The sequence below is a fragment of the Tachypleus tridentatus genome, chromosome 13, assembly GCF_004210375.1.
Source record: "Tachypleus tridentatus isolate NWPU-2018 chromosome 13, ASM421037v1, whole genome shotgun sequence".
Classification (NCBI taxonomy): Eukaryota; Metazoa; Arthropoda; class Merostomata; order Xiphosura; family Limulidae; genus Tachypleus; species Tachypleus tridentatus.
The window spans coordinates 260,855,044-260,882,325 of NC_134837.1; the positions used below are offsets into that span (position 1 = coordinate 260,855,044).

Sequence of the window (27,282 nt, forward strand, 5' to 3'; positions counted from 1 at the left end):
GTAGCTAAGTAAAATCACTTCACTCGGTTGGTTACACCAGTAGCTAAGTAAAATAACTTCACTAGCTTAGTCATGCCAGTTAGTAAATACGATCGCTTCAATAGGTTCGACAGATCCTTAGGTAAGGGTGTAGGTGTGTCTTTGTGCGATTTCATTCCCAGACGTTTCTGAAGCTTTAAAACAGAATTACATATTGAAACCCCACTGTTAATATACGTGAATCTGTGCAGTTGTAGACTACAGCCGCAAAGATACAACTTTCGGGTCTCCTTTCTACAGAGGTTCGGACCAAGCTGCCCCTCTTCTACTCCCCCCATCAAGAGCGGCTCTGCTTGTTTGTCCGATGTTGAATTTCGCGCAAAGCTACTCGAGGGCTATCTGTGCTAGCCGTCTCTAATTTAGCAGTGTAAAACTAAATGGAAGGCAGCTATTCATCACCACCCACCGCCAACTCTTGGGCTATTCTTTTACCAACAAATAGTGGGATTGACCGTCACACTATAACGCTCCTATAGCTGAAAGAGCGAGCATATTTGGTCTGATAGGAATTCGAAATCGTGACTTTCAGATTACGAGTGCAGCGCCCTAACCACCAGGCCACGCCGGGCCGCTGTACTTGTTCCCTCAGTAAGTTGATTCTAAAGAACATAACTATAAATCTTTTAGCTTGATTAATCATGGGTTCTCCACGAGTACATCAGAAACCTGTCCTAATAAAGAAATAGAACACCAGTGTTTATCTTTCGGCACTCTACGAGGCGAAAGCAGACGCTGTACTTCCTGCTAAGATAAAATACGATAATATTTGTTTATCATAATGTTGTTGTTTTTAAAATCCTATAAAGTATTTTTAACAATTTTTTGCTGTTGTTTCTTTCGAAGTAACAGTAATTTTATAATTAATGGTTAGGTGCTAAAAATCCAATTAATTCACGACAGACATGAAGACAACATGAAACTCCTGTTGCAAAGATAAGCACTTTTGAATTATTGTACTCATAAAGTTATATATACAAAAGAGATCTTACAAGGTTCCCATGCAGAAGAGCCATTACAAAGATCCCCATACACCTAAGTCCTCACAAGGTTTCCACACACCAAAGAGCTCACAAAGTTCTCTATATACCAGTGTCCTCACAAGGTTCCTATACACCTAACTCCTTATAAGGTTTCCCATACACCACAGGACTCACATGGTTTCCAGACACCAGAGACGACATAAAATTTAAATAAACCATAATCCTCACAAGTTTTCCTGAAACAAAAGCGTCATAGTGCAAACACATTCCGCTAGGTGTCTTGATTTTTGACAAGCATTTCATTCCAAAAGCGTTATAATTAACTATTCACCACCCTGTATAATACATAGAGTGCTGTTGTATTTTATTTTTAACCTAATACTTGGATACTTGCTGTTAAATACTGTTTCGATTTTTCAAAAAGTACAAATTAACTATGTATATATATCGTCTATCCAAATGTTTCTTGTTCACAGACTCTTTCTACCGTGCTATAAAAGTTAATATGATTTAAGCCTAGCCTCAATCCATCCTTTTGTTCAAGCATTCAACTGTGAAACGTGATATTCGAAACCGCAGAACTAAAACAAACAAAAAATGTAAAACGTGTCTCAGTACTCTCGAGTGAAACATGGCTTCATATGTTAGTGAAGGGTCATCGAGTATCCTACTGGACAAAACCACATTGGCTTCTTAATATGTTTGGTTTGTTTTGTTTGATTTTCGCCAAAACTACATAAGGGCTATCTGCGCTAGCCGTCTCTAATTTAGCAGTGTAAAACTAGAGGGAAGGCAGTTAGTCATCACCACTCACCGCCAACTCTTGAGCTACTCTTTTACCAACGAATAGTGGGATTGACAGTCACATTATAACGCTCCCACGGCTGAAAGGGCGATGATGTTTGCTATGATTGGGATTCAAACCCTGGACCCTCAAATTACGAGTAGAGCGCCTTAACCATCTGGCTATGCCGGACCAAGACTATGGGGAAAACAGCTAGTCATCACCGTCCACCGCCAAATCTTGGGCTACTCTTTTACCAATGAATAGTAGGATTGACAGTGACATTCAGAAGCAAGTATCACAATGATATAATTTCATATTAGTTGCACTTAAAGCTTATATGAGAACATAATATTTTTCTTTAAAATATTAACACAAATATACAGAGAGTGTTACCAAGGTTTACAAAGCGAAACTTTAAGTGTGGTTTGAAATATATCACGTACGTATTTCCAGCATAACAATATCGTAACTACATTCTACAATTAACTACAATTGTAGCAGCAATTGATTCTACATTCAAAGTAATAATAACAAACAATATATATTGTATCGATAATAACAGCAAACACGTACCGTCATTGTTCCAGTAATAGTAACAAACAATATATATTGTTCCAATAAAAATAAACAATATATATTTTTAATGTACGAATTATTGTAACTTATGTAACACATATATTGTCATAGGAGTTGTTGTAATATATGCAAAACGATATATTTTTAGTTTAATGATTGTTATAATACACACATGTGTGCGTGTGTGTGTGTGTGTTTACGGATTATTGTAATATATGTAACATATATATATATATTTTAACATAGGAATTATTTGTCACTATTAGCTTAGTATATGGATTACAACTTAGCCTAAATTTCATCTGGCCGAACCTCTTGAGATTTTATTGAGACTGAAGTAGAAAACATTATCAGTAGACATACTATTCTTATCCTTGAGAGAACAGTAAACTACCTATATTAATTACTGGGCTAATCTATGTAAGGCTAAGTGATTTGATTAGGGTTAATGATAAATACTTTAATTATTAATTAATATGAGTTGATTTTGGTCTGGAGGAATTCTGCAAGATCCTACGTTTTCATTAGTGTACTTTTGTATACCTTAACTTAATAGACAAATGTCCATCTACAGATTAACAATGTGACGTGTTTGATGTCTTCTGTGAATAACAGATGCACAGTTTTATCGTTTCCTTCCATTCTTCACCATTTCATTGTGTAAATCCCTCTAACGATTGGTTAAATGCAATAATCAAATTAAAATAGTATGCGCGAAACTTCACGTGTGACATTAAATCGGTTAAAAGTTAATTGACCTCATTATTTCATTCAAGAGTTAAAGTAGAAATTCGTGTAAACGTCCGGCATGTAATTTAATTGTCCATCAGTTAATTCACACTGGAACCATTTTTTTTCTACATGGCCTAATTAAGTGACCAAATTTCTAAAGGTTTATACTAACTTTCAAACACTGGTTTAAAAACATCTCAAGAAAAGAAGTATCTATTAACGTCATATAATTATTTGTAATATTTACGGTTAGCACACACTTCCACATGTTGTAGCTGTAATTTTATTCAACTAAGTTCTTCAAATAACTCATAACACAAAAAGTTTAAAAACCTCTAGAATAGAATTCTAATGTTTGTTTGTTTGAGAACAAAACCAAAAGTGGGTTATCTGCTTTGTCCACCATGAGAAATCAAACCTCGGGTTTTAGCGTTATAATTCCGTAGACCTACCGAACATTCTAGAGTGTAACTTTCGTTATGTGCATATTACAGTACACAGTGAGAAAAACTAAGCTTTCTGAACAAGTACTCTCCGAAATTATATCGCATCTGACATCCATACGTAAGAAACTGAAACCAGATTTCTAGTGTAAAAACTCGGGAAATAATGCTGATTTCGTTAAGCAGAATAAGTTCAGTTCAGGTTTTCTGGTTATCATAGGAAATGTGTAAGGTGATTGTAAGGTAAATGCCATATTTGATATGACTGTCTTAAAGCATTGCCCGTCACATCGAAACTACGTTTAACCAGTGAAACGGAAAATCTCTGGTCTCATTCAAGAAAGTTTGGACAAGTTACAAAGTGTCTGTTTATTTGTAGTTAATCACAAAGCTGCTTAATGGGCTATCAGTGTTGTGCCCTCCCCACAGGTATCAAAGCCCGGGTTTTAGGATCATCACTCTCCCAATTACCGCTGAGCCACATAGAGAGACTATTCATCATACGTATGCAAAAACGGCTCGTTTGGGTTGAGAAAATATTTTACATAGAAGAGCGAACAACGTTTCGACCCTCCTCGGTCATCGTCAGGTTCACAAGTTCACAGGTTTTTTTTGTTTTTTGTTTTTTTGTGAACCTGACGATGACCAAGGAGGGCCGAAACGTTGTTCGCTCTTCTATGTAAAATATTTTCTCAACCCAAACATATATATTTCTCTACAAGTGGGTTTTCTCGACATCACTGTTCATCATACGTTTCGTTCAGGCAAATTTGGACATGTTTCAAAATGTTTCAAAAACTGTCACAGAGGGCGTTGCGTTAAGTTCAGTCAACATATAAACCTTGTTCCCAGATGGATATAGTGCAAGCATCATCTATCCTGGACAGTGTTCATTGGTCCACATAACCTCGTTTCTAACAGCCGTTTTCAGATCGTCCAAATTTCGTGGGCTGCTCCAGTATATTACCTTGTTTAAGGAAATGCCACGATTAAAATCTGTTGGTACAACATCAGTTTCCATCCAAATGAACGGCTATTTTGTCTTCAGTAAAAGTGTCTGTCACTATTCAAGATAATTATCTATTCTGGTTAAAAGGTTGTGTTGTTAATGTCCCCTTCCTCAAAGTAATCTTCCCACAACAATCTTCATTTGCCGAAACAGTTCCACCAACAACTTGTAGATGTAGATCACGAATAGGATGTTTCTTGTGGACAACATGTATGTTTTCATGAGTGCAGATCATACATAGAATGATTATGGTGGACAACATGTATGTTTTCATGAGTGCAGATCATACATAGAATGATTATTGTGGACAACATGTATGTTTTTATCGGTGTAGATCATACAATGGATTCTATTGGACAACATGTATGTTTTTATCGGTGTAGATCATACAATGGATTCTAGTGGACAACATGTATGTTTTTATCGGTGTAGATCATACAATGGATTCTAGTGGACAACATCTATGTTTTTATCGGTGTAGATCATACAATGGATTCTAGTGGACAACACCTATGTTTTTATCGGTGTAGATCATACAATGGATTCTAGTGGACAACATGTATGTTTTTATCGGTGTAGATCATACAATGGATTCTAGTGGACAACATCTATGTTTTTATCGGTGTAGATCATACAATGGATTCTAGTGGACAACACCTATGTTTTTATCGGTGTAGATCATACAATGGATTCTAGTGGACAACATGTATGTTTTTATCGGTGTAGATCATACAATGGATTCTAGTAGACAACATGTATGTTTTTATCGGTGTAGATCATACAATGGATTCTAGTGGACAACATGTATGTTTTTATTATGTAGGTGATGCACTTACTAAGCTGATACATGCACTAAAAAGAAAATAGGCTTCATATATTGAAATCTTTTTCTAGTCACATTTTATCGACCATCGAAGTGTCTAAGACCCAACATCAAATATGGATTACTATCCTCGATAACATAAGGCCGTCACAAGTAATAAACTTTGATCTCTAGTGTTTTCCACGCTATAGTTCTCGAGTGGCACGTCTTCCACTTGCCCCACAAGGATGCTTCTCTGCTTGGTTTTGAATATTCTGAGCAACCTACGCAGTTATTTCAAAGATACATAAGGTCGTCCAGTGTGTCTTTTACGAATTCAGTTGCCTCGAAGCAAGTAATTTTTGTAACATCTTAAGAGCATTATTTTGATAACGCAGTCCAAAACAGTCGTACACATCTACTCACTGATGCAAGTTTATTCAGCACCAACCTCATATCCTCGAAAGGTAGAAAAATAAAAGATGTAAAAGCAAAGTCTTAGAAGACCAGTAACAAGTCTAAATAATCCTGAATAAATCACGTGATTCCGAACGTGCCCCTTGGTGACATTTTGTTTCCCTATAGCAAAAAGCTGTTTCTGATTATTTATAAGTTTCTTTTCATGAATTAAAAATAACTCTAGCCTGGAACAACCACATTTTAGATAAATATACGTGTTTTTAATGCAGTTAAGATGAATCAGAACAAGCACGAAAAATACTGTGAAAAAAGGTATTGTGATCGTGTGTCTGTTTCCGTAAATGTACTTCGAAAACTAATAGCCCGGATGGTGGATTATTCCGGATCTGGGAAGGATCTTTTGAGTTTTCCAAGATGAAATTTGACATTACCCAAAGCAAACGGGTGCAATCTTAAAAAAGGGGTGGAGGATATGAAACATCTTCGAATACTTTTCTTTATTATGGTCTTTCGTTGATTTTCTATATTCTTATGACTGTGATTCAAAACAATGCACTACTTTCAGCAGAAGGCAAGAAAGTTTTTAATCCTGTAATAAATAGTTGATGGCAAGGAAAATTATATCTAGATTATCTCGGCACTGAGAATGTTACGGACTTCCTGCTGACACCAAATAAAAATAACTTAAATATTTGGTGAATCATTATCTTGATAAGAGTACATGTGTATAGAGGTGTCAGGTTTTAACTCGTGAAGCGCTGGATCTATTGTCATCAAATCTGACATCTAGTGACAAATAGGGCCCGGTTTACATCTCTCCCACTTCCCTCCCCGTATCTTCTCCTTGTGCATTGAACGGGTACATCAAGCTAGAACATACAAGTTCGATAAAACTACTAATTATATATTTTTATTTGTAGAAATGACAGTAACATTAAATTATGAGTAAGACAAACACTAGCGATAAACTCCACCTGTCAGATACACAATAAACTGTTATATGGCAAACTCGCATGACAGTAAGTTGAGAAGTGTTAAGTTCACTTCCTTCAAAGCTCGTTATGACTACTGTATTAAGTCTATATGCAATGTGATCATAATCATATAGCCCTACTTTTGTTCATAAAACTTATGATCTGTTTACTTGGAACGAGCGTTTCCTACTCTGTATGGTTGTAAGAACACCACAAATTTCCAACTCAGTAATGGTTGTAAGAACACCACAAGTTTCCAACTCAGTAATGGTTGTAAGAACACCACAAGTTTCCAACTCAGTAATGGTTGTAAGAACACCACAAGTTTCCAACTCAGTAATGGTTGTAAGAACACCACAAGTTTCCAACTCAGTAATGGTTGTAAGAACACCACAAGTTTCCAACTCAGTAATGGTTGTAAGAACACCACAAGTTTCCAACTCAGTAATGGTTGTAAGAACACCACAAGTTTCCAACTCAGTGATGGTTGTAAGAACACCACAAGTTTCCAACTCAGTAATGGTTGTAAGAACACCACAAGTTTCCAACTCAGTAATGGTTGTAAGAACACCACAAGTTTCCAACTCAGTAATGGTTGTAAAACACTATAAATTTCCAACTCAGTAATGGTTGTAAGAACACCACAAGAATTGCTTACTCAGTAATGGTTGTAAGAACACCACAAGAATTGCTTACTCAGTAATGGTTGTAAGAACACCACAAGAATTTCTTACTCAGTAATGGTTGTAAGAACACCACGAGTTTACTACTCAGTATGGGTGTAAGAAAATTACAAAGGTTTCCTGATAAGTAGAGATGTGAGAACACAACACGTTTCCCATTCGGTATGAATGTAAGAAGCTACAACTGTTCAATTTGACATTTTATTACAAACAACGCAGTAAACTAGGGCATTCCTTTAAGAAATCGCGAGAAAAAATTTAAAAATACATGTAACTACTTGTTCTTTATAGAAGCAAACTATAAACAGGTCAACTAGGTGGACCTGAAGGTAACCAAATGCGTTACTCACAGTATTGAAAATAATTATGGTAACAGTGAACAAAACAGCTGTAAAAATGTAAATATTGTAATATTTCTCTCCTGTGTTGTGTGAAAATAAGCTCAATTAGGGTTGAGTCACAACATAATGCCTATAAAAGGTATAGGCAGTCGTACTATTCCCAGAAGTACAGTGGAGAGTGCACTCATGGTTTCTAAAGCAAAAATTATACCTGACAAACGTGCAGAGATCAAAGTTTTGGTTAATGAATAGTAGTAGTACCGTAGAACAGACCGATACGAAATTTCAAGTTTAATTATGAACTAGATGTGAAGCTCCTTACAACACACTGCTTAGGAGAGATGGGCATTAGAATTTAAACAATAGGATGAGCATAATTGGAAGAGACTGGAATTTATAGTTGAATTAAAATAGTTTAGCAACAACCAAAGACAGCAAAGAGGAAAACGGCTCACAGTCAATGTACATCATCTATAGTAAAGCATTCCCGGAAAGTAATACATCTTTTGCTTTCATCTCAGCATATAATGCTAGAGATTTGCACAAAAGTGATGGCATCCTGACTACTGGCAGGCACAAGCAAGATCTTGTGCATTATATCATTCTCTCAGGAACAAGACTTGTTCTAAAAAATTTATCTTTTAACAAACGAGTAGATCCAAGCATGCAAAAAACGTGGTGAAAGCACACACTGAAGAAAACAGAGGTCAATGGAATACCGGAAGCCAAGATTTTGCCTTTACAAATTCCCGTTACTGATATATATGTAAAAACGGATCGTTTGGGTTGAGAAAATATTTTACGTAGAGGATCGAACAACGTTTCGACCTTCTTCGGTCATCGTCAGGTTCACAAAGAAAGAAAGAGATAACTGACCGGAAGCTGACCACATGTTTGAAAGGAGTTGTGTAACTGAGTGTCGGAATTTAGAGGGCGGTGTTAGATGTTTGAATATATAATTTTATATTATTTATTTTATTATTTTTAATATAGGTATAAAGGTGTTCCTTTGTATTGGTTTATTTTGGGTTTAAGTTGTTGTATAAGTAAGGCTTCTTTAATTTTGCGTTTGTTTATGTTTGTTTCTTTATTTAATATTTGAGTGTTTTCTATGGTTATGTTGCAGTGTTCGAAAACGTGTGAAGGTGACTTTTTATGTGCTTCTACGCAAAATATTTTCTCAAACGAGCCGTTTTTACATATATATTTCTCTACAAGTGGGTTTCCTCGACATCACCCGTTACTGATGTTATTAAGGTTGTACAGACTTATATGGAACTGACAGAAAAGATACATGGTCAATGGGGGTTAAAGGGCAAGTAAGAGCTAAGCTCCTGCCCTGTGTGCTTGTATTAAGTCTTGGATTAACATTCATATTAGTTTTTGGTTATTTTGTAGAATCAAAGGATAACTTGATTCACTACCTACACTTGTGTCGTATAGTTTGATAGTTATTTAATAATACTTGACTGAGCAAGTGTTTGTACCATTACCACGGTAACGTAGCTCCTCTTTAAAATCTAAACTGAATATAGTTTAACTTCTAATAACTTAGGGTTACTATAATCCACGATTCGAATTTTGGAAAATACCTGACGTAGGACACTGTACAAAACTGGGTAAACTGTTGAAGAATATCACAGTTAAAAGCTTTAACTTGCAGGTATTAACCTCTGAATATCGGTTTTACATTACTGTATTTTATTCAGTACAGAAATAACATGTTTTACAATCGAATTTCAAACGTTTTAAGCTTATATCCCGTTAAAAGCTGAATAGATCTAAAACACAAATAAAATTCCTGTGATTAACTGATTTAGCATACAGTGCCTTCCAAAATTATTCTTCACATCCGTTTCTACACTTTGCTGCTGTCTGAGCAATCATGAAACTTTCAAATGGAAATTTTATAATCTACTCCAAACTGAGAAAGCTAAAAAAATGAAAGTAAGTTAGATTTTCAAGGAAAATTAAAATATTATGAATTGTATAAATATTCAACCCGTTTGCTACGGTAACCCTAAACCAGTTCTGGTGCAAAATATTAGTTCGAAAGGTCAAGTAATAAGTATAATGGTACCTCTCTATGTGTAATTAAAGTGATTTAACTTGACTTCAGAATAAACACAACTTTCAAGCCGCAACTCGAATAGTGATACAACAAATCAACCACGAAGACCAAGGAATTTTCCAAACAAGTCATGGATAAAGTGGTGGAGAAGCACAGATCAGAAGAAAGTTTCATAAACGCTGGTTTTTCCTTCTGAGTACGGTGAGGTCCTTGGTTAAGTGTAATGTGTCTTACACCACTCAGTTACTACCAGGCCGCCTTTCCAAACTAAGCAGGAAACTGGTTAGAAATGTCACTGTGAAACCAGCAGTGATACTGAAACCTTTGAAAACTTCAATGTCTAAGATGGGAGTCAGTGTTCACACATGGACAATATCCCGGTCCCCACACAAAGCCGACATACATGGGTGAGTGACAAGAAAGAAGACATTATTGAAAAAGAATCACCTCAAATCTTGTATGAAGTTCCTAATAAAGTATCTACATGAAGCTGAAGACATTTAACAGGACGTTTTGTGGTCAAACGAAAAAAAAATTGAGCTTTCTTGGTCTAAATTCAAAGCGTTACGTCTGGTGCAAACCCAACACATCACATCTGTCAAATATGGTGGTGGCAGCATCATGTTAAGAGAATGTTTCTCATCATTAGGGACCGAGAAGCTTTTCAGGATTAAGGGGAAGACAAATGATGTAAATACAGGTGAATCCTAGAGGAAAACCTGCTTGAATATAAAAATGGGTCAAAAATTCACGTTTCAGCAGGATAGTAACCCATAGCACGAGGCGAAAGCCACACTGGAGTAGTTTCTAAAGGAGAATGTGAATGTGCTGATGTGGCCCAGTCAAAGTTCCGACTTGAATCCAATAGAAAATTTATGGCAAAACTTGAATACTGCAATCCATCAACGAGCCCCTATGAACTTGTCAAAACTAGAACAATGTTGCTAAGAAGAATGAACAAGAACTACACCATCCCATTGTGCAAAGCTTGTAGAGACCTGTCAAAAAAAAAAAAGACTTTCAACAGTAATTTCTGCCAAAGTAATGACTTAGGGACTGGATATTCAGTCACCAAATTTCAATTTTATAAATTCTTTGGACGTTTAGCTAACATTCCACCTCCTTCAGACCTCAGTGTTAAGTTTGAACATTATTTGTGTTTCATCAAAATGTGACATTACTTGTAGGGGAGAATTCCTTTGCAAAACACTGTAATATATAATATTTAATGTACCATTTATAGTACGAATATTGAATATATAACACAGAAAATGAATTTTAAAAAGTATGAGTTTTGACTTGGTAAATTTTCCTCAGCAGTTAAAAAGTGACAAGACAAATTTTAAAAAGTACGAATTAAACTTTATAACTATAAGAACCTCGTGAAGAATATTGGCAGGAAAAAGCAGATGTCTAACATCACATATATATAATAGTATTGACATTATCGTATTGAAACTGGACAAACGTAGGTTCACGATAATAAATAATACTAAAGGAGAAAGTAAAAAGGTTTACTGTTAGCTGCTTGTTTGTAGTAATTGTTTGTGCGCTATAAAGGCCGGTGGCATGCTTCCTGAGTTACGTAATGACAAAGGTTTGTTTGTTTTCAATTACTCGCAAAGCTACACGAGGGCTATCTGCGCTAACCGTCCTTAATTTAGCATTGTAAGACTAGAGGGAAGGCAGCTAGCTAGTCATCACTGACCACTGCCAACTTCTGGGCTACTCTTTTACCAACGAATAGTGTGATTTACCGTGATATTATAACGCCCCCATGAATGAAAGGGCGAGCATGTTTGATGTTACGGAGATTCAAACCCTCAGATTACGAGTCGAGCACCTTAACCACCTGACCATGCTGGACCACTGACAAAGGAGCTGCGAAGATATTCTATAACTGGAGGGAAGAGATGACCAACAACTGGAACGTGTAGTCAAGGAGGAAAAAGTCGAATAACAATCAAAGAATGTAGATGAATTGTTGAAAGTAATATAGAAGACTTGAAAAATACGTGTATTTATAATACCATAAAAACAGTGTACTGCAAGTACAAAACACTAGTACATCTGACAAGCTAATCGCTTTTTTATTTTAGTTACTGTATTTGATTGTTTGATTTTTGTTGTTAAGTACAAGGCTATACAATGGGTTATCAGTGCTCTGTTCACCAAAGATATCGAAACTCGAGTTTTAGCGTCATTGGCATGCAGATGTACTGATGAGCCATTGGTGAATTTTTATTTCTGTAATAATATGTTGTACTAATGATAAACTAGTTATCTAATTTCAATTAGTTATTCATTTTTTTACTCTTTAATGTGTATCTGCTCAATTAATTCCAATATTATACATACAAGTAATGATTTTTATCACAGATAAATACAGTAAGCCCAAGAAGGTAAAAGGACCTGAACGTGTCCAGATGCGCCACCACAGGCTCATCGTGAGACATAAAATGAATACATCTCATTAAAATTATCTGCTAAAATATTATTTTTGACACCAAAAATTGAGACCAAAGTTGTCAATATGGCAATTTCTGGCAAACACGACAACCAGTTAGTCTCAAGTTATGAAGGTCGGATGTTTTTGTGAGATAAAGAAGGGTATTAATTTATGTATCTTCTTTGTGCGATCACTTCTAATCATTTCAATTATGTGTTAAAATAATTCAAAAAATTCGTGGACACCCTTCATTTCATGTTCTGCGCATAATCTTTTCTTGGTTTGTTTTGAATTTCGCGCAGAGCTACATGAGGGCTATATGCGATAGCCGTCCCTAATTTAGCAATGTAAGACTAGAGGGAAGGCAGTTAGTCATCATCAAAAACCGCCAAGTCTTGAGCTACTCTTTTACCAACGAATAGTGGGATTGACTGTCACATTATAACGCCATCACGGCTGAAAGAGCGAGCTTGTTTGGCGCGACGGGGATGCGAACCCGTGACCCTCAAATTACGAGTCGCACGTCTTAACACGCTTGGCCATGCCGGGCCCTCCGCTAAACAGAATCAATTGCATTCAATATTTGATTAAAACGGAATCGACTTTAATTAATAAGACAAAAGTCTGTTACTGGAAAGTTAAAAAATGAGAATGCTGTGTAATTAATAATTCAATTCACTTGTACCGTACACGAACATACCAAAATATATGTATTACTTTTGCTTTTTCCAGCCGTGGCGTAGTGGCTCGTAGAACAACTCTGATTTTTTTGTCTTTTGAAAGTACCAACTTTTAGCTTACAGCCCTGTCATCTCTTGATCGATTTGAGATCTAATTACAGTTTTCGACTCTGGAGATCAAACCCATTCGACTGATGTATTTCACCAAGATCTTATAAAGTTATTCTAATCTCGCCTAAAAAAAATTCATTTTGATGACAGGCTCGTAGAGAACCTGATGAATAATAAAATCGAATCGTGTATACGTTATCCCACGCTTGGTGGTGCACAAAAATATAGTTTAAAAAGGAGGAAACAATGGTCTCGTATATTAGTTTACTGTTATCCTGCCTAAACGAATTTCAAGTGCCACGGCCATTGAGGATTTCCTCTTGTTGTTTTTTCGTTTTTTGTTTTCGTACTGATATGATCACGTATTGAGTAAATTACTGGTTCAAGTTTCTGATGAGAAAAACGTGTTTTATTCTCTTAGCAATATTTACATCCATACTTTGAGCTTCCAAAACAATGGCATAGTATGTTGTTTTTTTTAAATTCTCAAAATTCAAACCTTTCAGGTAATTTTACGCGTGTAATTAAAGAGAGCTTAATGCATTAATTTTTAAGACTTGTTTACTTAATTAACAGTCCAATTAATTTCTGTAAAAGACAAATACGGCTAACGAAAATCAAAAAGGGTTAAAATTCCAGTTCTGATTTTTATAAACAACGTTTAAAAATGCATCTATAAATATATTGCATTTAGTTTTGTATAGAAACGCAAATTACACCAGTTATTTATGCAATCACGAGGACAAAGAAATAAACGGGATTTTCTTCAGTATAGGCTACACGTTAGTATACTGTAACCGACAAAAAGGAAAAGGTCAATCAGTATCCATCCGCTACGAGCAGCAACATTTGTTTTATGTTTTCACAATAGGTGTCGCGCAATACACACGCGAGGTACAGTAGTTTCGAAATCAGAGTAGCTTATAAGAGTAGTTTCCCTATTCCGTGTGTAATTATGATCTCGCATCTAGTGACTTCCATATTTTCTGAGCCCTCTCCAAAATAATATGCACGAATAATATTCTAAGACAACCAAAGATCGATTTATAACGACATACCTGCATTGTACCGAACTAATGTATGATGAATATTGTGGGATGGGATAGGAAACACGAGCATCTCAGCTAGGACTAATGTGAAAAGTGTGTAGTTGTCCACGTCCTTAATATCATCGGTGCTGTTTGTTTGTATTAATCAGTAACTTTGGTTAAATTTGTTAAACAAGTTATTATTAAAAAAATAACGCAAATAAACAAAAGGTGGCGGGAATCAACCCGTCGTTATTAGGTCAATTTTTCCAAAGAACTAAACCTCACGTAACAGCATTTACACGTTTGTCAATAACAATAAAAACTGAATTAAATGTATTACACTTACCATATATTTTCCCAGCAACCCATGATGTCTTTACTATTTTGTTATTTGTGAAATAACAAACAAACGATATATTAAAAGGTGGCTAGATTAATAGGAAAATAATTCATGACTAAATATAACTGATATTTTTATTTCAGTTATAAGGAGAAAAAGGCACCGGGTGAAATGTACGATTTTTATTAAAATATCTAACAAGTTTTCAGTTTATAGCATTGAAAACTAGGTTATCCTCACGTTCCTGAAAACAAAATAAAACCAAGATAGTAAGGGTTAGTCTCACTAAATACTTTTCACAATACATTAAAAAACAAGTGTTAAATACTAAATGTATAACGTCCCGTAGAATAAACTCATTACATTTAAATTCTTGCTCTCAACACCAGAATACCTTTCTGATTTTGTCATAAAATTGCATTTACTGGCGTGAGATAGAAAATCGAGGCATTTTATATTTCTTATTTCAATTCAGCCAGCATTATTAGTCAAATAGCTGAATCAGTGAATATAGTTTCGGATATGTGTTAACAATCTAACCTTTCACTTTTCATTGTCAATAAGAGTAAAATGACAATGTAAGATACAGCTAGGCCTAAAGTTAACTCGCAAGTTTTTGACTAACAGTTGTTACATTAATTATACACACGCGAATGGGTTGAAACGTAGGAGTTTTAATCGCTTAAAAAATCCATTATAAAAGTTGATTACGATATTAAATATATATTCACCTACGTTTGTTTTAGTTATGTAATATTTACTGACTTGTACCTTTCATACAGTCGTTCCTAACTGTAACAGCAAAGATGCTTAACAGTGATATTTGAAGTTTTACTTAAAATCACAGTTGAAATACCACTTTATTTTCATTCTTCTAAGCACAGGCATAATATCACATTAACATACTTTAAACTGGAAGTTTTAGCCTAACCTGAAGCTAGCTAAACATATAACTGAATGTAAATAAGAGAACAAAATATCACCTTATTATCTTACGATCCAAAGAAAAATAATGTATGAAATAATTTTGCTTAAGTTAAATTAATAAATGATCAAATTAAATATAAGTTATACAAAAACTACTTACTATGTTTTGGTGTTTTGTATTTTGCTAAAATACGAGATATTGTTGGTAGGTCTTCAGATTTTATAGCTCGAAAAAAATCGTGTTCTTTGGTCATCGTTCGTGACATCTAAAGGCTTATTTAATCACACGTGGTAAAACTTGACACACTGACAGTCTTGGCACGATAATCTATTGTTAAAATATAACCATTTCACCGGATTTATCTCAAAAGGGAAATCACTACCGAGCAGAAAAAGATGTGTTTTTGGTTTGTTTGTTTTTGTTTTTACTCAATAACGAAACTAACGTTCTGGGTGCGTTTGTTGTTCCTTGTTTGTACGTCTCGATCACAGAGAATCTTTCTTCGGCGTACCCTAACTCACTTCATTGTCAACACTACATGATTTGGTTGAAGGTTTGTTAACACATCGAACGATAGTTTCCAAATGCGCATGCGTTGCTTCAGCCATTCGGTTGCCTTCCACGCAGCAAATTCATGGCGGGAATTAAAGATTGACTGAATTTTTACTTAATGGTCGACGTCGTGCAAAATTAACCGCCTTTATTTCTTCAAATGTATTTGTTGTTTAGAAAGATTAATTTTGAAAACAAGTTGTACTTTTTCATTTTGTTTTAAAGAAGGAATGTCTAATAGTTTAAGTAAACATCAACAGTAACAGCGATATAAAGCATACTTTAAATTAAATTACATTGTGAAGTCTAAACTTTTTCGTAAGAACATTTAAAACATTTTCAGATGTGAACGTCTGGTTTGGTTTGATTTGTTTTGTTCTGAATTTCGCTACACGAGGACTATCTACGCTAGCCGTCCCTAATTTAGCAGTGTGAGACTAGAGGGAAGGCAGCTAGTCATCACCACCTACCACCAACTCCTGGGCTACTCTTTTGCCAACGAATAGTGGGATTGACCGTAATTTTATAACGTCCCCACGGCTGAAAAGGCGAGCGTGTTGGGTGTGAAATGTCTATGTTCTAAATAACGATTTCACTTCCACTCACATTTGCATTATCTTTATTTCACAGTTAAGAAGTGTAGCCTTTAAACAGCAATAATAATGTGAATTATATTTAACATGTATTACATTTAAATTATATTTAACCCTGAAGAACCTGCAAAGGCGAAATATTGGTTTAAATACAAAATATATTATTTTATATCTATCTGGAGTGTAAAGGTCTTTTTCTTTAACTTTTATAAAAATGTGTAAATACCTCCAGTATGCACTACGAATGTTGGAAGACAATATACAAATATATATTGAATTTTCAGCTAATTTACACAAACTGTAACATTATTTTCGTGTGAAAAAAATCCGGTTTTGTTTCTTGTTTATATCAGTTGTTAACCCATAAAATATATGCGAAAATTTTTATGATGAAAAATCTCAAAATATGTTAGAAATTTACAAAAAAAAAATAGTTATACGAAATAATTCCTCAGAACAAGTAAACATACGAATGTAAGTAAGCTAAATATTATCATACGAATGTAAGTAAGCTAAATATTATCCCTCAATACAAGCCTGGCACGGCTGGATAGTTAGGGCGCTCGCCTCGTAATATGAGGGTCACGGATTCGAATCTCATGGGTTGTTATAATGTTACGTTCAATCTCCCTACTTGTTGGTAATAGAGTAGTCCAAGAGTTGGCGATAATTAGTTGCCTTCTATCTAGTCTTACACTGCTAAATTAGGGAGAGCTAGCGCAATTTCTAAATGATTTCTTGCAATCTAAAGTTTACTTTACGTATACAGTACTTAAGAGTGTTTGGAAAATGAATCTTATCGTTAGTGTATGTTTGGTACAGTTGTTGAAATGATGAAATCACAATCACATTATTATAAAGATTACAAACTTCAAATAAACAGATGTAGTTTTAAAATTATATAACATCATATCAGCTCCCCCTACCGCTTAAGGACTTACCTAAAAATGCGATTCGATTCTCCGTACACAGCAGATAGTCCAGTGAGGGTTATTTCATAAACAAACCATGCCAGCTGCTCGTCGAAGAAGAACCAGAACACGAGCGCTGCATGAGGTTTGTATTAGTTTACCTCGTGGTGGAAAGCGTAAATGTAATAATTTACGAAAATCCTGCTGATCGAGAGCTTTTAAGACGTATATTTATTCAAATCACAAGCCGCGACTTCTTCCGTACGGTAAACTAATAACAATAATTATTTCGTAATTAAGTTGCCTATTTAACAGCTGTTTCAGCTATTTAATTGTAATCACCGATACACACTATTATATCAAACTCGACGTATGCATGTCATTAGCAGAGATAAACAGATATTAAGAACACAATAATGATACAAGTCATATGTTTATGTCATTATTCTAATTGTTAACTTTTGGGCTATTGAAGAAAACCAAGAAAGGTTAGTAGTTAACAAGGGAGCCTGATATGACTGATAAATAAATAAATTATTAGATAATCTGAAATTACGTTGTTTTATTCATGGTTCATGGAATTTATAACGTTTAAAATTCAGTGTTAGCAGAACCAATCTAATGATCTTTTTCATACAATTTCTTAATTTAAAAATTGAGTCATAAACCCATGGGTGTTGGAAAATAACGGTTAAGATAAGCAACAAAACTAATGCGACATAATGGTTCTTCCCGTGTAATTCTGTAAAAACTAAACAAAAAGTTACAAGGAAGAACAATGATTATTGCATATCAGAAAAAAACATATCAAGGGACTGGAAGCGGAAATACCCTGAACGTTAGTCACTTGCTCTGTCGCCTACACATTTCAATCTTTCCTTAATGTAGTTTTTAAATTTTTAAGTTGTTAGTGAAATTCCTGCTAATTCCTGTGTAAACGATGCTCGGTGTGCTCTTTTTAACTTTTGGTTCTTGAAAAACAAACCTGTTACTTAACTGTTCTAAGATTCTGCTATAACAAGTTCACGTGCACTGGTAACTTTCAAAGTCTATATGATTAGAACGATTAATCTTACACTACACTGCACGTGTTTGCTTGACACATTCAATCATAAAAATGCGAAGGTTCACGCTGTACTTTCCGCGCGTGTATGTGCAGTACATTTATTTATATTATTTTTGATCATTTAATTAGTTTTGAAAAATTAAATATTCTTTAAAACAATGAAATTCGCAACTTTTCTTTTTTGTTTTCTCTTAGTCGTTGATGGAATATTACGCTAACGTTAACGATACTGTAAACAGCGAAGCTATAACTGAAACAATAGCAACAAGCAATAAAACTTTATAATAACCCAACCACAAGTAAGTTAGGGTTAAGTTTGCGAACATACAACACTAAAATCCAGGGTTCGATTCTTCGTGGTGTACCGATGGCCAATTATGCAGCTTTGAGCAAAATGAAACAGCGACAAAAACACTTTATTCGTAATTGATTTTTACTTAATGTAAATAGATAACAAAGCTGTATCAGGACATCAGATAAACACAGGGTGGAGTTCTGGGCACTGTTGCATTGATAGACCTGTTCCACTAACCTCAAACCCGACTGCTCCTAGGTCTTTGGTGCACTGGAGGGTGTTGTTATTCATCCATTAGGCTTCAGACAAAAATGTTGATAGAGAAGTGAAAAACACCTGTGCATACTTGACAAAAAAAACACTTCTCTCTCTGTTCTATAATTTTAAGAAATTTCAAATAGATACAATGCATTAAACAAATTAAAAGCGAGATTCGAAAGGTATTCCCGAATCTAAAACCGGTATAATCGAGCATATGCGTTGACCTCATGGCCCTAAGAACAGAGATATCACTGATGGTGACAGATGTGCCTAGATAAATCATCTATATCATTGTTTCCTGTACTCAATACATGCTCTCTGCTACAAACACTTGAAGTAATGTCCACGCACGGGTGAAATGTTAAATATTACAGACTGTAAACATTGAAGCTACGAAAACTAATATAAGTTCAATCGAAATAAATATAAGAGAGCAGAAATATAGGTGGTTTCTGTTTGTTTGGTTCGTATTCAGTTTGATAAATTATTTTATTTTTCAAGCGTCCACGAGCGAATGCTGTAACAGAACTAATTTATTGACACTTGAGCTCATACCAAATAAATGTAAGAGAGCAGAGCCACAGTTGGTTCCTGTTTATTTCATTTATATTTGATTTACGAGATAAGTTAGTTTAGTTTGGTCTAGCATGGTCATGTGATTAGAGCGCTTGACGCGTAATCTGAGGGTCTTGGGTTCGAGTCCCCGTCCCATCGAACATGCTCGTTCTTTCAGCAGTGTGGGATTATAATGTGCTGGTCAATCCCACTATTCGTTGGTAAAAGAGTAGCCCAAGGATTGGCGGTGGATGACGATGACTAGCTGCCTACGCTCTAGTCTTTCACTGCTAAATTAGAGACGGCTAGGGTTAATAGTCTTTTTGTAGCTTTGCGCGAAATTCAAATACAGGGAGAATATGGATAAGATAGCAGCCAATAACCGAGCTAGGGTGCTCTAAAAATGCTCATCGTGTATGTTACCATTGTACACCGTGATTCCACTGCTAGAGTTTGGTAACCCTGAGCCATTACGCGATTTACCGGCAGGAAAGACAGCCGTCTGTCTCAAAACGTCACAAGTGAAGAAATAGCTAACTTCCCTGCAAGAGAATGCTCCTAACGGCCAACTAGAGATTAAGGAATATTGAGTTGTTTGCTTGAGCTACTCTTTGTGTTAAAACGAAATTGACAAAAAATATCGAAAAATATACATATTAACGTGGCAGCTAACTCATAGTGCCACCTGGTATCATGAAAATAACAAACTACATACGAAAAATAATGTTCTGTTTCCTTAAACATTTTTTTCTCGAAACAACACAGACATTTCACACCCAACATGCTCGCCCTTTCAGTCGTGGGAGCATTATAATGTATCGGTCAATCCCACCATTCGTTGGTAAAAAAAGTGGTCCAAGTGTTGGCGGTGGGTGGTGATGACTAGCTGCCTTCCCTCTAGTCTTACACTGCTAAATTAGGGACGGCCAGCGGAGATAGCCCTCGTGTAGCTTTGCGCGAAATTCAAAAAAACAATCAAAACGATAATTTAATTTTTGTGTGTCGAGTTTTGTAGCCGCTAAATATTTTACTGTGCAATACATGATCAAACAGCTTTACTCTCATTAATTAATTCTTCGGAATCATTTAAAGTACATTTAAATATTGGCTGGTGTTTTGACTAATTCCTCTATCTTGTCCGTCGATGGGACAGCGGTAAGTTCACGGACTTAAACGCTGAAATATGGGACTCGATTCGGAATGTTGTTTCAGAAAAACAACCAGTAACAAATAAAATGCTTTCTTAGTCACTATATTCCACTTGTTACTAACGTCTAGGACATGTGCTAAGTATCAAAATGGTCGCTCTGTTGTGATGGTTACGAAATGTTGTTAGTTATTCAGCGTGTTCAATGCTCCGAGTCGAATGTCTGTTCTCTTCCCACGTGGGGAATAGGAAAGGATATGTGTGCGTGTGTGTGTCTGTTTGTGTATTGTTCGTTTATTGTTTTACTTATATTTTGAAACCTTGGTTTCTTTGCTCCCTTTAGCGTCGTAACTCGCACGTTACACTTCTGTACGTCCCCTAGCGACAGAGCAGTAAGGCTGCTAATATATAACGCCAGAAAGCGGTATTCGACACCCTAGTGAGCATGAAACAGACGTAACTGTGTAACTTTGTGATTACCTACAAACAAACAAATCTTTTTGTAACAGCAGTACTTGTGTTTGCTGAATTATACTTAAAATTATTGTTGTATTGTTACGTATATTACTCCAACAATAATATTTCGTACCACGTTTCGCCTTCACTGCGTATAATTAGTCTGTCCTTCTGTTCTGTTAAAGCAGGGTCACACCAGTAGGTGTTATTCTAATTAAAGGTGTGAAACCGAAACATTGTTCCGTGGCGACATGTACTGTAATGATTTAACGTTTCTCCAAGATCGTTTTAATAAGACGTATTAAACCTGCATATAACAGAGGGCAGAGGACCTTTGTTATATAGCTTAAAAACCAGAAAAAGTGAACATAAATCTATTACACAAATGAAAACATCTCACTGAAAGCTGTAATGAACTTGGTTTTTGTTCAGATCCAGTTTATATTTCACATGTCTACAATAATACAATGTAATTACATGAATTTGTTTATGTGTGTATGCTTAAATATTTGTAGTATAAGTATAACAGAGATTATACGGGGAAAAGATACCAAACAATTTACTGTCAATAGAACAATGTAACTATGGAAGGTTAACTTACTGTCAATAGAACAATGTAACTATGGAAGGTTAACTTACTGTTAATAGAACAATGTAACTATGGAAGGTTAATTTACTGTCAATAGAACAATGTAACTATGAAAGGTTAATTTACTGTCAATAGAACAATGTAACTATGGAAGGTTAATTTACTGTCAACAGAACAATGTAACTATGGAAGGTTAATTTACTGTCAATAGAACAATGTAACTATGGAAGGTTAACTTACTGTTAATAGAACAATGTAACTATGGAAGGTTAACTTACTGTCAATAGAACAATGTAACTATGGAAGGTTAACTTACTGTTAATAGAACAATGTAACTATGGAAGGTTAACTTACTGTTAATAGAACAATGTAACTATGGAAGGTTAATTTACTGTCAATAGAACAATGTAACTATGAAAGGTTAATTTACTGTCAATAGAACAATGTAACTATGGAAGGTTAACTTACTGTCAATATAACAATGTAACTATGGAAGGTTAACTTACTGTTAATAGAACAATGTAACTATGGAAGGTTAATTTACTGTCAATAGAACAATGTAACTATGAAAGGTTAATTTACTGTCAATAGAACAATGTAACTATGGAAGGTTAATTTACTGTCAACAGAACAACGTAACTATGGAAGGTTAATTTACTGTCAACAGAACAATGTAACTATGGAAGGTTAATTTCCGTGTTCACAATGTCAACACCATTCCCTAAAACAGAAGAAAGTCAAATATGTCGGTGACTGTTAAGCTTTAAAGGATATAAAACTTATCGTAACTTTAACAGTTTAGCCTGAAGTAAAATGTGTAAAATAAGAATTCGAGAGTTCTCTCCATAAGAGACCTTTACTGGAGTCCTCGTAAATTGGCCAGTAGAATCAAAACGGTTTGTAATAACGTTCACTCTGTCACCTCATCACATGGGTAAGGATTTACAAGTGGAATCGTACTTGAATACATATATATATATAACGCCTGGAGTTACCTGGAGGGGAGGGAAATAACAGAACCAATCAACGAACGTTTTATTTTTAGTAACTGGAACTAGAAGAAAGAATTAGAATTAGTGTCTTACTCATAAATTAAGTTATTAATTAGTAAGTAGAGGTGTCTATTAATTAGAAAATAAAACCCTGCACAGAATCAGGGTTGTTTCCTTGATAATCATAAATCTGTACATTGGGCTATGCTGGTTGTGCCCACTACAGGAATTGAACCATGAATTTTAGTACCATAAATCCTCAAGCTTACTTCTGAGGTTTAGGTCCGAGAGAGAATAATCAGCAAAGATTCAGCATAATAAGGTATTTTGATAGTGCAGAACTCGAACGTAGGTATTATATCTCGAGCCTTGGACTCAGCGATCCGTTATAAACTAGAGATGCTTTTCCAAGAAACGGTCTGTAATTTTAGTAAAAAAATGCTGTCTTTCTCTTTATATTATGAGAGAATAATATAACACCGTGAACTTCGATTGTCTGTTTTAGGGATATCAAACCCCGGATATTAGTGTTAAACGCCCAAAACTTTCCACCAGGTATCGTGAATCTTGTAATGACGTCAAAGTTAAGAAGAAACATTTGGTGAGCCTACCACACTTGTACAACAAAATAACACCGGAATATCGTAACTGTCTCTCAGTCACGGTTCTGAATTATCAATTAATACTATACTATCTTACCGACCTAGTTTTATTTAATACCGTTAACTTTACCCTCAGTCAATAATAAACCAAATGAAAATTATTTTAATCCGTGTTGTTCAGAAATATTGATTTTTATATGACCTCGAAATTATCTGATTCAGACATTTAATAACGTTTAGATAGATGAAGAAACAGACAGACAAGCAGACAGATGGTGGTCACAGATGGATGAATAAAAGGAAGGACAAAGTCAGACAGATGGCTAGGTAGATATACGAACGAATTGCTTACAGTTACTCTGAAAGACAAAACCAGTGCCAAAGTTACGTTACGAAAGAAAGACAATTGTGTACGTGACCGGTTAAGTTTCTCCTGTGAAACTCTTCACGTGCATTGTGCACGCATTAAATCTTTTTCTCATTTTCGTCAAATGCTATCACATGGGAATGACGAGATAAAATGTAAGTTTTAGTTTTTTTTTTTTTTTTTGGAATTTCGCACAAAGCTACTCGAAGGCTATCTGTGCTAGCCGTCCCTAATTTAGCAGTGTAAGACTAGAGGGAAGGCAGCTAGTCATCACCACCCACCGCCAACTCTTGGGCTACTCTTTTACCAACAAATAGTGGGATTGACCGTAACACTATAACGCTCCCACGGCTGAAAGGGCGAGCATGTTTGGCGCGATGGGGATGTGAACCCGCGACCCTCAGGTTACGAGTCGCACGCCTTAATACGCTTGGCCATGCCGGGCCCTACAAGTACAGACATGGCTGGACAGGTAAAAACATACGTTTATATACATAAACACGTTTTAACATACACGTACAGGCATGGCTGGACATATAAAAACATACGTTTGTATACGCAAACACATTTTAACATACACTTACAGGCATGGCTGAACCGACAAATAAAGCATGCGTTTCTATACGTAAACACATTTTAACATTCACGTACAGGCATGGCTGAACCGACATATAAAACATACGTTTCTATACATTAGCATATTTTAACATTTACATACGGATAAAAATACATTTACATGGGTAAGCTTATTTTAACATATACATGCAGATAAAATATACATTTATACAGGTAAATTTAACACATACGTACAGGTGAAATATACATTTATCATCGTCGTCGTGGAGATCCCTCGAGGATGATGGTCCTCCAAGCTCATACACGGGTCTGGAGATGGGTAATGAAGCCAATCCTTGCTGCACAGTTGTTCTGGCAGTAAGGGTAGGTCACTTCAGAGGGAAGGAAAGCTTTCAGCTGGTGTTGTTTTCTCTTCTCTCACTTCTCTTCAGAATATTGTCTTCTTTATAACTTAAAGAATTCTGCTCTCTAATGGATAAGGGATCTGGAGGTGGTTCGGTCATCAGCGAGAGTTTCCCAATGTTTGACAATAAGGTTGCAGTTCTTGAGTGTTGTCTTCAGGCCATCCTTGAACCATTTATTCTGTCATCCTCTCACTCGTTTCCCATTTTTCAGTTGACCATAAAGGAGTTGTTTCGGGAGTCGGCTGTTATCCATTCGTAGCATGTGGCCTGTCCATTGGAGGCGGCTCTTGATGATGGTGGCTTCAATGCTGCTGATCTTGGCTTCTTCGGAGACGCTGAGGTTATTGGTTCTGTATTCCTCCCATTTGATCTTCAAGATACTCCGGAGGCAGCTTTGGTGGAAGCGTTCCAGCTGGTTCAGGTGTCGACGATATGTGACCCATGTTTCAGATCCGTAGAGGAGGGTGGGGACAATAACTGCCTTGTATACAAGCATCTTGGTGATTGTCCAAATGTCTCGATCCTGGAAACTTCGTATTCGGAGACATCCAAAGGCAGCTCCTGCACATTTCAGACGATACTGGATTTCGCAGTCCATGTCTGCAGAGGATGAGAGATGACTTCCAAGAGAGAAAATAACTGCTGACGTTTTCTAGTAGCTTAAAACTTGACAGCAGGCGTCATAGGGTTGACCGTCGCAGATGCTTGTTGATGGAGATTCTGGGTCTTGGTCAAGTTGATAGAAAGTCCCATTTTTTGGGAGGCAAAGTTAAAAGCGTTAAGGATGTCTTGGAGCCCCTTTTCGCTGAGACATGACACCTGATTGTCGTCAGCATACTGCAGGTTGATCACAAAGGTCTTTGATGTTCGGTTCTTGGTCTTGAAGCAGCTAGGCCTGAAGAGCTTTCTTTCTGTCCGGTATTTGATCTCGATGCCTGGTCGTAATCTTGGCTCTATGAGATACATGGTGGCAGAGATGAAAATGGTGAAGAAGTTTGGTGCGATGACACAGCCTTGCTTCACTCCAGAGTTGAGAGGAAAGGATTCTATTAGGCCTTCATCAGTTTGAACCATTGCCATCATTCCGCCATGAGAAGGCACAGAATGGTGATGAACTTTGCAGAGCATCCACTGGCAGCAAGGATTTTCCACAATAATCCATGGGACACGCTGTCAAAGGTCTCGGTGTGATCGATGAAGGCCATATAGAGAAATTTCTGCTGTTCTCGGCATTTCTCCTGAAGTTGACGGACAGCGAAAATCATCTCTAGGTTCCTTCTCAGCCAGAAGCTTCAGTCGATTGTTGAGAATCTTTGTCAAGATTTTACCAATAATGAGTAAAAGTGAGATACATTCTCCACAGTCCTATCTAACCCCTTTTTCTTGTAAGTGGAGACCACCAGGGGATCTCTCAAGTCTGAAGGAATGGTCTCGGTTTCATAGATCTTTGTGATTAGCTGGTGGAGCTGTTGTTAGATCAGAGGTGCCCCTTCATTGAAGATTTCAGCTGGGATGTTGTTGATTCCTACAGCTTTGTTGTTCTTCATCTGGTCAAAAAGAAAGTTCCATTGGAATTAACATGTTAAACTTGGAAGATGCCTATGCATGAATTGAGTTAACGTATGAATGATGTTGCACACTAGCAGACACACGGTCCTTGACAGTCAACAAGTTGAGTTCAATGGTAAGGAAACCAAGACGATTGGAACTTGATGAACTGCTGCAGTCGTCGTCTGCCCTTCCTGAGGATTCCAGGTATGGTCCTTCTTCATCAGGATTAGCCGTTGGAGACTTGGGGCTGAATCGTTCTTTGTCAGAAACCTCATTCTTGATCTTGCTGTCATGGGTGATCCCACCAGGAGCACAAGGCTCCCGACGGCATCGCTCTCAGGACCACTGGCACGCGCAAGCCCTCTCACCCCCACAAGGTGACGATCCGACGAGAGAGCATGTCTATATGTAAACATAACACATACATACAGGTGAAATATACATTTATATAGGTAAACTCGTTTTAACACATACATACAGATAAAATATACATTTATATGGGTAAAATATACATTTGTGTATGTAAATGCAATACGTATATCCAGATAAAATATACGTTTATATAGGTAAATACATTTTAAAATGTCTCGATTATGAAATGTTTTACGGATAAACCAGACTCTAACGTGCTAAACGAATGTGTTTTCACAAAGAGAATGTTCTTGCATTGTTTAGATATAATACTGATAACAAGTTAACCACTTTTTACTCTAATGGCCCTGTAGGCCTTTCGCTCGCCACTACAACACGCATTTGGAATGACAACAAGCACTCTGTTCAATTATTACTTGGTTTACGTACTAAAATCATTGTTTGTTTGTTTAGCACAGAGCTTCTCAATACTCCGCCCACCACAGTCACGTGTTTCCTGTATTCCAAAATATTTTATTTGCTAAATATAAATGTACACAGTGAACTATCTGTACTGTGCCCACCACTGGTATCGAAACTCACTTTATAGCGTTACAA

At 36.1% G+C, this 27,282-nt stretch overlaps 2 protein-coding genes across 3 annotated transcripts in view; both read right to left on the reverse strand.

Moving 5' to 3' along the window:
* LOC143240702 (caskin-2-like) overlaps nt 1-15,884 on the reverse strand; it is a 232,415-nt gene extending 216,531 nt beyond the window's left edge. Inside the window, exon 1 of one of the 2 annotated variants that reach the window (XM_076483592.1) lies at nt 15,556-15,884. In XM_076483592.1, coding sequence (XP_076339707.1) covers nt 15,556-15,661 — 106 coding nt within the window. In that variant the 5' untranslated portion in view covers nt 15,662-15,884. The remainder of the gene's footprint in view (nt 1-15,555) is intronic. The other variant, XM_076483593.1, reaches the window with a different exon arrangement.
* A 9,059-nt stretch (nt 15,885-24,943) lies between these two features.
* On the reverse strand, nt 24,944-25,360 carry LOC143236529 (uncharacterized). The gene has a single exon (XM_076474827.1). The coding sequence runs from the start codon at nt 25,358-25,360 to the stop codon at nt 24,944-24,946; it is 417 nt and encodes a 138-aa protein (XP_076330942.1).
* Between the last annotated feature and the right edge of the window lie 1,922 nt (nt 25,361-27,282).

What these genes read in the sequence shown, in the direction of transcription:
- LOC143236529 (XM_076474827.1), bottom strand. Translation starts at nt 25,360, where the DNA reads ATGGACTGCGAAATCCAGTATCGTCTGAAATGTGCAGGAGCTGCCTTT.